This window comes from Gobio gobio (genome assembly GCF_949357685.1).
Source record: "Gobio gobio genome assembly, chromosome: 23".
NCBI lineage: Eukaryota > Metazoa > Chordata > Actinopteri > Cypriniformes > Gobionidae > Gobio > Gobio gobio.
In genome coordinates, this window is record NC_137119.1 from 14,667,208 (window position 1) to 14,680,192 (window position 12,985).

At 38.6% G+C, this 12,985-nt stretch overlaps 1 protein-coding gene across 14 annotated transcripts in view; it reads right to left on the reverse strand.

Moving 5' to 3' along the window:
- The window catches only part of mak (male germ cell-associated kinase), a 44,317-nt gene that overhangs the window by 15,218 nt on the left and 16,114 nt on the right, over positions 1-12,985 (reverse strand). For all 14 annotated transcript variants that reach the window (XM_079806910.1, XM_079806898.1, XM_079806904.1 and 11 more), the window contains 4 exons: positions 11,658-11,829; positions 8,031-8,198; positions 2,806-3,054; positions 290-459 (listed from right to left, as the gene is read on the reverse strand). In XM_079806910.1, coding sequence (XP_079663036.1) covers positions 290-459; positions 2,806-3,054; positions 8,031-8,198; positions 11,658-11,829 — 759 coding nt within the window. The remainder of the gene's footprint in view (positions 1-289; positions 460-2,805; positions 3,055-8,030; positions 8,199-11,657; positions 11,830-12,985) is intronic.

Here is a 12,985-nt window from a genome sequence, read left to right on the forward strand (position 1 = left end):
ACCTAACATAATACAACTTAAAACTGTGCTACTTTACCCAATCCTCATGTGTTCTGTGTCTTTTCATGCTTATTAGAGCATCACATTGTAAGCTTAGCAACATGCTAATGACAAACATAACCCCATGAAGAGCATTTCAAATCATACGGTTCCATTTCAGTTTGGATGCTGTGTTAGTAGGTCAGTAGACCAAGGCTGCTCACTAGGTTTCAGAATAGTGTGCTCATTGACTATAGATAAAATCAGTGTAAAAACTGTTGATGTTAATCTTTGAATATAGCGATCATACTGTGGAGTAGTTTTCTCCTCCTCAAGGCCTTTGCTGGGTTTTTTAGAGAGGGAAGCTGCGGTATCAGAACAGTCAGACTCATCCCAGCTGTCTGAGGGTTTCATGTTTGTCTGTCCCCACCTTCTCCGACCATTCTTCAGTCCGATCAAACTGTTCTCACCCCCAACCACCTCATGTTAGAAACACAAAGCATCATTCTGATGATGTTCATCAATGCAACAGAGAATAGTTTTTTTTTTTTATCACAATTTTATTTTGTCAAGAAAGGTAGAAATGGCTCAGTGGACATTTGGCTTATATAAGTAACAGACTACCTCAACATACCCTTAGTACTGTTATTAAAGGGATAGTTCACCCAAAAATGAATATTATACCATAATTGACTCAACCTCAAGCCATCCTAGGTATATATGACATTCTTCTTTCAGACGAATACAATCAGTTACATAAAAAAATGTTGTGACTAATCCAAGCTTTATAATGGCAGTGAATGGCAGGCCAAAATTTGAAGCCCCAAAAAGTACATCCATCCATTATAAAAGTAATCCACACGGCTCCGAGGGGTTAATAAAGGCCTTCTGAAGCGAATCGATGGGTTTGTGTAAGAAAAATATCCATATTTAAAACTTTATAAACTAAAATATCTAGCTTCCGGCAGACCGCCATCCATATTCAACTTATGAAGAAAGTGTAACGCCTCTCGCAGTTCAAAATGCTTACGCTACGACCGACGTCATTGCCGCACCAGTTTTGCTTTTTTCGTAAGTTGAATACAGAAGGCGGTCAACTTTATAACATGTTAAATATGGATATTTTTCTTAGAAAAAAAACATTGATTCACTTCAGAAGGCCTTTATTAACCCCACCCCCCACCCCCCCGGAGCCGTGTGGATTACTTTTATAATGGATGGATACACTTTTTTAGACTTCAAATTTTGGGCTGCCATTTACTGCCATTATAATGCTTGGAAGAGCCAGGACATTTTTTTATATAACTCCGATAGTCTGAAAGAACACCTAGGATGGCTTAAGGGTGTGTAAATCATTGGGTAATTAAATTTTTTTCGGTGAACTATCCCTTTAAAGTAACATTTTGGGGCATTTTCTTTTTTATGCTTATGTACTGAAACTGACATTACTACAGAAAATAATTTCACCCATCATACAGGTGCATATACTTCTGGTTATGGTTTATAGCTTTTCCACTATCGGGCCGAACGGTTCTCATTGCATAACCGTTCTATTCCGTACCGATCCAGGCCAGCTGATACAGTTCTGGTTTCATTTCCCACTGTGGGGCTGATAACGGCTGCTCCTTGGAATGTTATACAAAAGCGTCAGTCATTGCCTTGGCAACACAACGGTTTACTGATGATATGAGATGTAAATATTGACCGCATTATGCAGGATGATCAGATATTTATTTGAATTTTATTACTAATTTGTGTTTTGTCGCTCAAATAAAGTTCTTAGCCAGCTACAGGGAAACTGGTAGCCAGGTAACGGACAAGTGACCAATCCTGAGTGGCGATTTCACTTCACAGATTCTACCAGCACAGTTAGACAGCCATGCAGAGAATTCCGGGCCGAGAACGGTTTGTAATCGTGCCGTGCCATACCAGGCTCAAGAGAAAACACAACTGAAACCATTCCTTACCATTCCTTCTAAGAACCGTTTGGCCCGACGGTGGAAAAGCAGCTTATGTGTTACTGATGTAATTCCTGTAAAAAGGAAAAGGGGCTGTATAGAAAATTGCCTGTCTTCAATGTCCCTTTATGGTGTCCTCACGTGGGTAAGAGTAACACTGGGTTTTCTTTGTTTTTTTTTGCTAATCATGACTCATCATGAATTCATGAGTTGATTGGATATACAGTAACTTTGCAAAGACAAGGTTGGTAAGTGTTTCTATTACAACAGTCTTATACTAACATATAAAAAGTATTAGTGATATGGTTACACTACAAGACAAAGATTTTTTTTATGTTTTGAAAGAAGTCTCTTTTGCTCACCAAGGCTGCATTTATTTGATTAAAATATATAAATATTATAAATAGTAATACTATTTTATAAATACTATAAAATAGTAATATTGTGAAATCTTTAAAAAAAAAATATTCTTATGAAATCCTTCAGAAATCATTCTAATATGATTACGTTTAATAAAAACATTTAAAAAAAACTAAATTATTCTAACTATTGATATGTACAAACTTTTGTAAATGTTGACAACTTGACAATGAGTTGCCTATTTTCAATATTCATTCATGGTATAATAGTTTACTTGCCCCATTGATTCCCACTGTTTTGATTAAAGATTGCGAGGGCACATAATAAAAAAAATTATATGTGTGTATACACACCTCGCAATCTTTAATCAAAACAGTGGGAATCAATGGGGCAAGTAAACTATTATACCATGAATATATATATATATATATATATAATTTATAATAAAAGGATAAGGATTGCCTATTTTGATTTCATGGTGACTAAATTTACTATGGAGGTTTTGTACCTTTTGTGTGTATGAAGCGAGAGGGTCTGGCTGAGAGAGAGACTGAGGGAGCGGAATCTGCTGCAGTGGCTGATGGGAGTTTCTACTTTGGCCTTTAGTCTGTGATGGCAGCACTGGTTCTGAGACAGACTGGAGCTCTGATCTGGGTTCACTGGGTAGGACTGTCTTTATCTGAGCCTTCCGTACATCGGGGGTCATGGGACGGGGACCCAGAACTTGTCCCACTTGGAAGTAGGGGTATCTGAGCGCCTGAAATCATGTTTAGAAACAATTACTTACACAAACATTAATACTGTCTACATAAGAAGATTCAAAAATGATGTTTGTTAATGTCTAAAATGAAGTAAATTGAAAAAATAATCGTTTCAAGACTGTTTATGTTATTTCACAATTTGGTTTGGTGAACCAAACCTATCTGAGATGTTATTACTGTTTAGATACTTTAATACTAGTGACATCTGTTTACCACCATAGCTAGGCAGGCCGGCCCAATCCTTTATGGGGCCCTAAGCAGAATTTTATTTGGGGGCCCCTTCAGTGCCACCAATATGATTGACTACTGTCAATGCTTGATTATTCGCACACTATAAATCTAACACACCCATTATCAATTTTATTAGTTGTAGCTGTGTTGCTTATATCATATCAATGTCTGCCTGGCATGATTTAACCTTATATGGTTTTTAATTGTAACAGTAGCAAACCCATAAGAGTGGTTCATTTATTTAATATTCAAAGTCTTAAAGTACTAAGTGGCATACTTTATGTAACGTACTGAAAAGTAGCTCAATAAACCAGCGGACTATGCATTTACTGTAAACAAGTTCACCACTTGATTTTCTTTTGGATAAACATGTAAAAGTGCAGAACAATCAACTACAAATAACTTAATTCTGCATTCTGACTTATTTACACTGTTAAAGGGTTGAATTATCAAGCTAAAAAGTGTGTTTTTGGTTGTGAGGGAAAGATAACCTTGTTCGGCTTCCCAAATAACCCAGTGTTAAGAAACAGTGGATGCAGTATGTTTTTCCGAAGCAGCAATGGAGTTGTGCAACTGTGTTTGTTTGGTCCTGATCATGTGTCGAAGCGGTAGACGTTTTGTTTTGCTGTGTGTGTGTGTGAGACTCTTTTGCTCCGCCCACTGCACGCCTCCACGAGTTTGGCTGTTTTCGGAAAGAATCGGTACTTTTATAAATATGATAAAAGTAAAGACTCTTCGGAGATATGAAGGATACAATACTACTCAAGATTAACATGAGATTGTCAGAAACTGTGTTATGTACCCTTTAAGATAAACAGTATCTTATACAAAAAAATACATCTAAATGTACAAAACGAACAATATTAAATTAAATACTTAAAAAATGACATAAAATAAACAGATCAGATCGGACCTGTAACAAGATAATACATTTATTAACATTAAAGGGATAGTTCACCAAAAAATCTATAATTTACTCACTCTCAAGTTGTTTTAAACTTCAATTAATTTTTTTTTTTCTGTTGAACATAAGTTATTTTGAAGAATGTCAGTAACCAAATAGTTGCTGGTCCCCAGGGACTTCCACAGTATATTTTTAACTACTATGGAAGTCAATGGGGACCAGCAACTGTTTGGTTAACCACATTCTTCAAAATATCTTTTTCAGCAAAATAAAGAAATTAATACAGGTTTGGAAAAACATGAGAGTAAGTAAATAATGACAGAATTTTCATTTTTGTGGGTGAACAATCCCTTTAAGGACAAGGTCACTTTAAGACCTGCATGCATCTACATACAGACACGCATCTGATTTTCTCTCAACTGATTACTTTCACTTTAGACATGTATCTTTCCTCTCACAGTATAACCAGCTGGATGTCAACCAATCAGGTTTCAAAAGGGGCCACTCAACAGAGACTGCATTACTGTTGGTCACTGAAGCCCTGTGGATTGTGAAAGCTGATTCCAAATCATCAGTCCTCGTCCTCCTCGATATATCTGCTGCCTTTGACACTGTGAATCATCAGATTTTTCTTTCCACCCTCTCATCACTGGGCATCACAGGGATTCCGCTGCACTGGTTTGAATCCTATCTCACAGGTAGGTCTTTCAAGGTTGCCTGGAGAGGGGAGGTATCCAAAGAACATCAACTGACCACGGGGTTCCTCAGGGCTCAGTGCTTGGAGCTTTCCTCTTCTCCATTTACACTACTACATCACTGGGACCCATCACACAGGCACATGGCTTCTCACACCATTGCTATGCTGATGACACAGCTCTACGTTTCATTTCAACCAGATAATAGGTTCATCCCTAATTACTCCTTCAAGGTCGGTCAGAAAAATTGGAGTAACCTTTGATGACCAGCTGTCCTTCAAAGATCACATTTCAAAGACAGCTTGGTCATGCAGGTTTGCACTGCACAACATCAGGAAGATCCGACCATTCCTAACGGAGCATGCAACACAGCTTCTCATCCAGGCCCCGGTCATTTCTAGGCTTGACTACTGCAATGCAATTCTGGCTGGACTTCCATCGTGTGCAATCAATATGCTTCAAATGATTCCGAACGCAGTGGCGCGTCTTGTTTTCAACGAGCCCAAAAGGGCCCATGTCACACCTCTCTTCATCTCGCTGCACTGGCTACCACTCGCTGCCCGCATTAAGTTCAAGGCGTTGACGCTTGCTTACAGATCCACCACAAGCTCAGCACCCGCATACTTCGACTCACTCCTACAAGTCTACATCCCCACCAGAAGCCTTCACTCGGCAAAGGAGAGATGGCTCGTGGAACCACCACAGAGAGGCATGAAATCCCTATCCAGAACATTTTCATCCACTGGTTCTTGCAGGTGGAACAATCTCTCCACCTCCATCCAGAATGCAGAATCACTGAATCACACAAACATTCAAAAGACAGCTGAAAACTCATCTCTTCCGTGAGCACTTAAAGTCCCTGTAAAGGCAATTCTGAGATTTGTTTCTAAATATATTTCTGAAACATGTTACAAAGACTGTGAACTGTGTAGCACTGAATTGTGAAGTTAAGACCATTAAACAGTTTGCTGTGTTCAGGATTTTTTGGGCGGGGCTAAAACGGTGACTCGATGACGCCCTGGAGCCACTGAGCATATGGCCCCTTCCCCAACACTATCATAACTGTTGATGACACACTGGAGCCACTGAGCCTGGCTCCTACCCTAACACTGTCATATGTAGAGCACAGTCGCATCAGTTCACCTGCTCTATCTCGAGTTACTGTCAGTAGCATTAGTTACTACAGCCTACAATTTACAAAACAGCTTACAAAACAAAAACGATGATATCAAAAAGAGGAGGATTCATTTTGTGAAGAGCTACCTTGATGGAGAGCTGACTGCAGTGACTTTACAACGGATAGTTTTACAAACTTTCATCGGAGACAACTGGGATTCACTGATAATCCGCTGCAGAATGGGGCCGAACCGACTATCTCCCGCCCTGGCCTTCATCCTCCTGTCCTGCCGACATCTAGTGTCGTCGTGAGCTGTACGTGAGTGTTGTCTTGTGTACTTACGGCAGCTTTCCCGCGAGTGGGCATGGTTTTGGCGCAGACAGCGAACACGCCCCCACCGTTTGAGAGCAGAGAATGCTGCTTATTTTTTCAAGATTTTGATGAGCTATTTTATTTGCTTGGCGGATTTTATGATGATTCAAATTTGGCTGGGTGGTTCATAACACATCTCATCTAAAAAAAAAAAAAAAACTAATTTTTTCCTGTATTCCCTCCCTATTCTAGCTAATGCTACTCTAAGCAATGTCCAAAACTTTGTGTCTCAGGCACCTCTTTGTGACGGATCGCTTCCTGTATTCCTCAGTTGTAAGTCGCTTTGAATAAAAGCATCTGCTAAATTAATAAATGTAAATGTAACCAACTGTGTTTATATAAACCTTGTGTGTATTTGACAGTATTAGCGCAATCAGACGCAAAAGATAAAGTCCAGTAATCTGGCGCTGTTTGAAAGTCTTTTACATACGTTGAGTTGTACAGTATTGGGATGGAGACGACAGAACTGCAACTGATAGATTGAGCGCTGTAAAAAATCAAGCTGTCATTTAATGTGCTCTCTGGGGCCCCCTAGTGGTGACGCTTATTTGGGGGCCCCCTAGTGGTGACGCTAAAGGCCAATTTATACTTCTGTGTCGAGTGTACGCCGTAGGCTGTGTGATGCGCGCGTACCCTACAACGTAGGGTGACGCGCACCACTCCAAAAATGTAACAACCCGTCAATTCTACGCGGACCGCAAGCGCTGTGATTGGTCTGCCAGAACCCCTCCCTCAGGTCAATAAATAAATAAATAAAAAAAATCGATAGAAGTGTGTGTGTCCAGAAATGGGATGATAGTTTCATCCTTATATCTGCTATATAACAATATTTTGTAATGCAGAGATTCTTTATGTTAGTGAATAAAAACATAGATCCGCTGTGTATAGTTTATTTATTTTCTCATTAAAACCAAAGATGTTAATCAGTGATTGTATATCAAGAACAGGGACACATCACAATGGGTGCATTTCGTTTTGTGATTTCAACGGAATTAATAAAGTCTCCGCAATAGCAATCGATTGAACCGCTTGTCTGCACGAGCTACCGATACTTAAAACAGCGCCACGAGCACTCTGCATGATTTCAAAAACGCATTCCAGCGCCAGATCGCCTCTTATGTAACTCTACTAATCAACTAGAGATGCTTAATTTGTATTACATACAACAACTCAAGCCGCAAGAAAAGCCGATATCTGCCGCCATGACGGCTGCTGATACTCCGACTGCTTCTTCTTCGGGCTTTTGCCTTGATACTGTGGGTTACCATCAACATGCCCGTGGACACTGCCAACTAGCAGTCTGCATATGGAATTGCACAGACAACAACGCAGAAGTATAAATGAAAACCAACACGTAACTTGCGCCGTAGAGGATACGGCGTAGGTCCGACGCAGAAGTATAAATCAGCCTTTAGCCGCTTAATTCGCTTATGGGGGGGCCGGCTCTGTAGCTAGGTAACAAATTTGAATTGCCATTTTATATGCAAACAATGTGAAATGCTTGCTGTGGAAAGAAGCATTATACTATTATAAGTAGATAAGCATGTAATATTTCTACACCATTAATAGTGGTTGACTGCAACTTTTTTCAGATAGCATACATAACTACAATCCCAAAAGTCCTAGAGTCTACATGAACACATACACATTTACCTTTGCAGCAGAGGGTCTTTTTTTTGGGTCCCAATGGAGGAAATCTCTCATGAGGTCTAAAGCCTCATTGGTGGCGTTGGGGATCAGTGTTTTCAGTGGTGTAGGAACACACTGGGGGAATCGGAAGTTCATGGCAGCAGCTAGCTGATAACCCTCTGGCCAGTCTGACTGCAAGGGAAAATAATCAATGTTTACTTTATAAAATTTACTATTTACTATCATAAAATGATCACAGACAATAATTCAACAATTTAGCTCTGGCTTGCTTAGTTAGGGACACTTAAAGGGTTAGTTCACCCAAAAATGAAAATTCTGTCATTATTTACTCACCCTCATGTCGTTCGACACCCGTAAGACCTATGTTCATATTCGGAACACAAATGAAGATATTTTTGTTGAAAGCTGATGGCTGAGAAAGGCTTCAGATAGGCCTCCAGTACATTTACACTCCCAAGACCCATAAAAGGCACTTAAAACGTCGTTACAAAGTCCATCTCACCACAGTGACTCTACAATAATTTTACGATGCGACGACAATAGTTTTTGTGCGCAAAAAAAAAAAAAAATAACACCATTATCCAACTTGTTCTTGTCTTCCGTGTGTGCCTCCACGACGCATGCGTGAGAATAGGCGCATCTCCTGCATTCGGACACATGACCCAGAAGCGATTTGTTTACAAGCAGAGGAAGACATGCGTATCTAAGCTGTTGAATTCTACATTGATCGTGCTTTAGGTCTCCGCGTAGTGCTCAAAATGGGAGCAAGTGTGCATTTCATGGATTCCCGAACCCCGGCGCTACGTCATATTCTCGCGAATGCGTCGTGGAGGCACACACGGAAGACAAGAACAAGTTGGATAAAGGTGTTATTTTGATTTTTTTTTGCGCACAAAACTATTGTCGTCGCATCGTAAAATTATTGTAGAGCCACTGTGGTGAGATGGACTTTGTAACGACGTTTTAAGTGCCTTTTATGGGTCTTGGGAGTGTAAATGTACTGAATGCCAATGGAGGCCTATCTGAAGCCTTTCTCAGCCATCAGCTTTCAACAAAAATATCTTCATTTGTGTTCCGAATATGAACAGAGGGCTTACGGGTGTCGAACAACATGAGGGTGAGTAATTAATTACAGAATTTTCATTTTTGGGTGAACTAACCCTTTAATATTCAGCAATATTACTGATCTGCCTGCATTGACACCAACTGAACGAAGCTGGACGATGGCGTCACCGTTTTCTCTAGAGCTGCTGTATAGATAAATGAACTACAGTAAATTTATAACTAATGATTTTTACAATGGAAATTAATCAACACTGAACTTACATAAGCTGGACAATTTTCTTCTAGAGCTGCTGTACAGCCAAAACAAACTTTGTAAGTAAATAAATGTTATTTATAAAGCACATTTAAACACAGCGAAGCTGACCAAAGTGCTGAACAGAGTAAGATAAATTTAAATAGACAAACAGAATAAAACAAAATAGCAGACAATAAAACAATTCTAAAAAAATTAATTAAAACACCTGGGAGAAGAGATACGTTTTCAGCCTCTTTTTAAAAATGATAATAGAATGTGCACTTTGTTGCATCTGTTATCACTGTAAAGCTGCTTTGAAACAATTTGTATCGTAAAAATGCTACATAAATAAAGGTGACTTGACTTGACTATTAAAGTCGCATTTAGCTCAACTTCACATATGAAAGATGCCTGGAGGTCAGTCTCTACAGGCCCAAAATCTTATGCCACACAAGCAAATTTTTCCAGACAATTTTCAGTTATAAGACTCATTTATATAGTCGTTGGAGAATCAGAGGACTTAACTCTGAATTAATGGCCCAACCAAACTTGCTTGAAATTATCATTCAGTCACTGGGGCTGACTCATGATCGTGACCAATTGTGACCCTGTCTGTGAAAACCCAGCTAAAGTCATTTTTTTGTCATTCGCTGTTTTATACATAAAATCATCCTACATAATGTAAAGAACATTCTGTGTAGATATAACCTTGATATCTTTAATATTGACTGAGTAAGATCATGTCAAAAGTTAGCTGAATTTCGGCCTCAGAAAATCATGATTTTGAGAAATTCCAATTTTAAAATCAAGCTTATTTTTGAAATTGTAAAACATTTTAACCATTATTATTCTGATAATGTGCCATATACCACATTAAAGCTAAGATTCTCCCATTTTCAGTGATATAGGACACATTTATGGGAAAATTCTTAGTTTTGTAAAACAAGTCTATTTATTATGATGTGCATGTCCAAAAAGCGTGAAACATTGAAACGAATGGGGGCACCACAAGAGCTTGATTTACCAAGTCAGTTCCCTCTAATGATTTGTAGGCTATAACTTTATTAGTAAAATGAAATCTCAGTAGAATATGTCATTAATAGGCCTATATATATCCATTAATATATAAAACATCCATAGAAAATCTCACTGTGTAACATTTGGAGTAAATCCAGGACTAGGTCTAATGCCCTAACAAGTTAACAGGTCAGTCTCAAACTTTCTGCACATAGTTAGTCATAACTGTGAATCTTCACTTGTCTCACAATTCGATTATATTATGATTCATTAGGATTTTTTCATGGCTCATTGTGCTTAATAACTCTTTTAGCCTACATAAAGCACGTCCTGCACTTTATGTTCTCATTCATACATGTTCTATTCGTATAGGTTTACAAACCGAAACCAAAACATCAGACACAAGAGCTTTGCTTCCGAAGGACACACGCAACTTTTTTATATTAATATATAATACGGGTTCTTTATTTAGCCTACAAAAAACAGTAGGCCTATATTAATCATTATTAATTAAACTATCAGCTGTTCTGTTCCTTGCACTTCACTTGCCTCGGCCGCCCTGTCAGAGAGCGAATTCATAAACTCAGCGCCTCGGCATCCAAAAACCAAACTATTTAGACACTTAGCAGCCATTAAATGTCTTTAAAATAAGATAGATGTATAGGCAGAAGGTGGAGTTAGGAAACAAATAAACTGTTCCTGAAATGTCGGTGATGGCACAAAGAAATCCACACAGAAATCGGAACCCGGCTTAAGTCGCCGTTTTCTTGCCTTTCCCGACACTGATCTGATCCTTGGTCGTGCGGATTGATATTATGGTCTGTTTGCACTTTGTAATTGTAAAAAATACGTTTCTGAACCGAATGATATAAGAATCAGCAGTTGTTTCTGCGTCGAAAGTAAACATTAAATCAATATTTAAGAGGGCCCACGTCCGGTATTTTTTGGTGCAAAATAATAAAACGTAGCGTCAATAAAATCATTAATTTCAGTATTTATAATATTATAAATGAAAAATTGAGTACTGCATCTCAAAGCCCTTGGTATAATCTATCATTTACAGCAATAAACACAAATTGCCTGTTTTGGTCATTTTTATGGCTATGACTACTTTGACGCTCTATATCTCCTAATTAGATTATGCGACTTTAGCCGGGGTTTCACAGACGGGGTCACAATTAGCTTTTTCTTCACACAGAAAGACTGACAAATCACCGTCCTCAAAATCAAGTCTGCTAGTGTGACGACACCTTAAGCTGCTGTGACTGCTCCAAATTCCCTGATAAAGTTGGTACATCTTCACATGATCATACCTTCTTTACTGTACCAAGGACCTGGCAGATCTTGAAGATCTCATCCACCTCACTGTTGCCAGGAAACAGAGGTCGTAGCGTGTAGAGTTCAGCCATGATGCAGCCTACTGCCCAGATGTCTATGGGTGAACTATACACTGGTGACCTCAACAGCACCTCTGGAGCTCGATACCTGAACACAAACACATAAGAGAGAGCTTTGAAATGTTCAGCCAGTAGGGGAATCTGCTGCAGTCGCACATGCTCAGTTATACTTTGAGGAATTTTGATAGAACTTTTAAGCTCTCTCTTTTATCTCTAGGTTGTTGTTGGTTGAAAGTGAATTGCAGATGCCATCACTGTCATTAGCAGGTATCATTCATAACAAATTATTTACAAACATAAAATATCTTACTCAAGTATCACGACTGTCCTTGACTTATTAGCTGATCTATAGTAAAAAAGGATTTAACTCATTTCATATAATTTTTATCCCACTTTGACTTTTGCTAGAAACACATACTATACCTGACAGTCAGAAGAATTAGCACCAGATAAAATGCACATATATTGCTTTCACTAAAAGAATAGGCATATTTGTATTTTAAAATTACACAATTGCTCTTAGCCCTCCAGTAACATTATGGCCATGTCTTCATACACAATACATGTGTACTCAATACACAAAATTAACTTAGTTTAGCTTTGGTTTATGTTGTTGTGCATTTTTCAGGTTGTAAAATCGCACATTTGTTGTCCACATCCAATCCTCAGCTCTCCTAAATAGTGAAAATAGCCCCTTTCACACAAATAGTCTTTACTGGTAAATTACTGGTAAATTACCAGTAATAAATCATGTGTGAACAGGACCTTTTCAAAAATACCGGTAAATTTGTTCCGGCAATTTACCAGTAAGGGAATTTGGAAAATTACCAGTAAATTACCGGTAATGTGTGTTGTTTGAACACGGAATGAAGATTACTGGTATATTCACGTATGGAATCAGAACGTCTGCTTTGGGCCAATCATAAAGACTTATGAAGATGACGTGATTACTCCGCGCTGTTTACAGTAAGGTTTTTAATAGTTCTATTTAAATATTTACATTTACGCATTTAGCAGACACTTTTATCCAAAGGGAACTTACAACTTCGGAGTACAAGAAGCGATCCGTCATGAAGAGGCAACGAAACACAAAAAGTGCCTGAAGTACTAAGTTATTACACAAAGCATCATACGCTAGGGTAGGGAGGGAGTAGAGGAAAATAGAAGGAAAAGGTTTTTTTTTTTTTTAAGATGAGGTTAAGTGCTCATGGAAGAGGTGCGTTTTCAGTACTAAATGATCATCT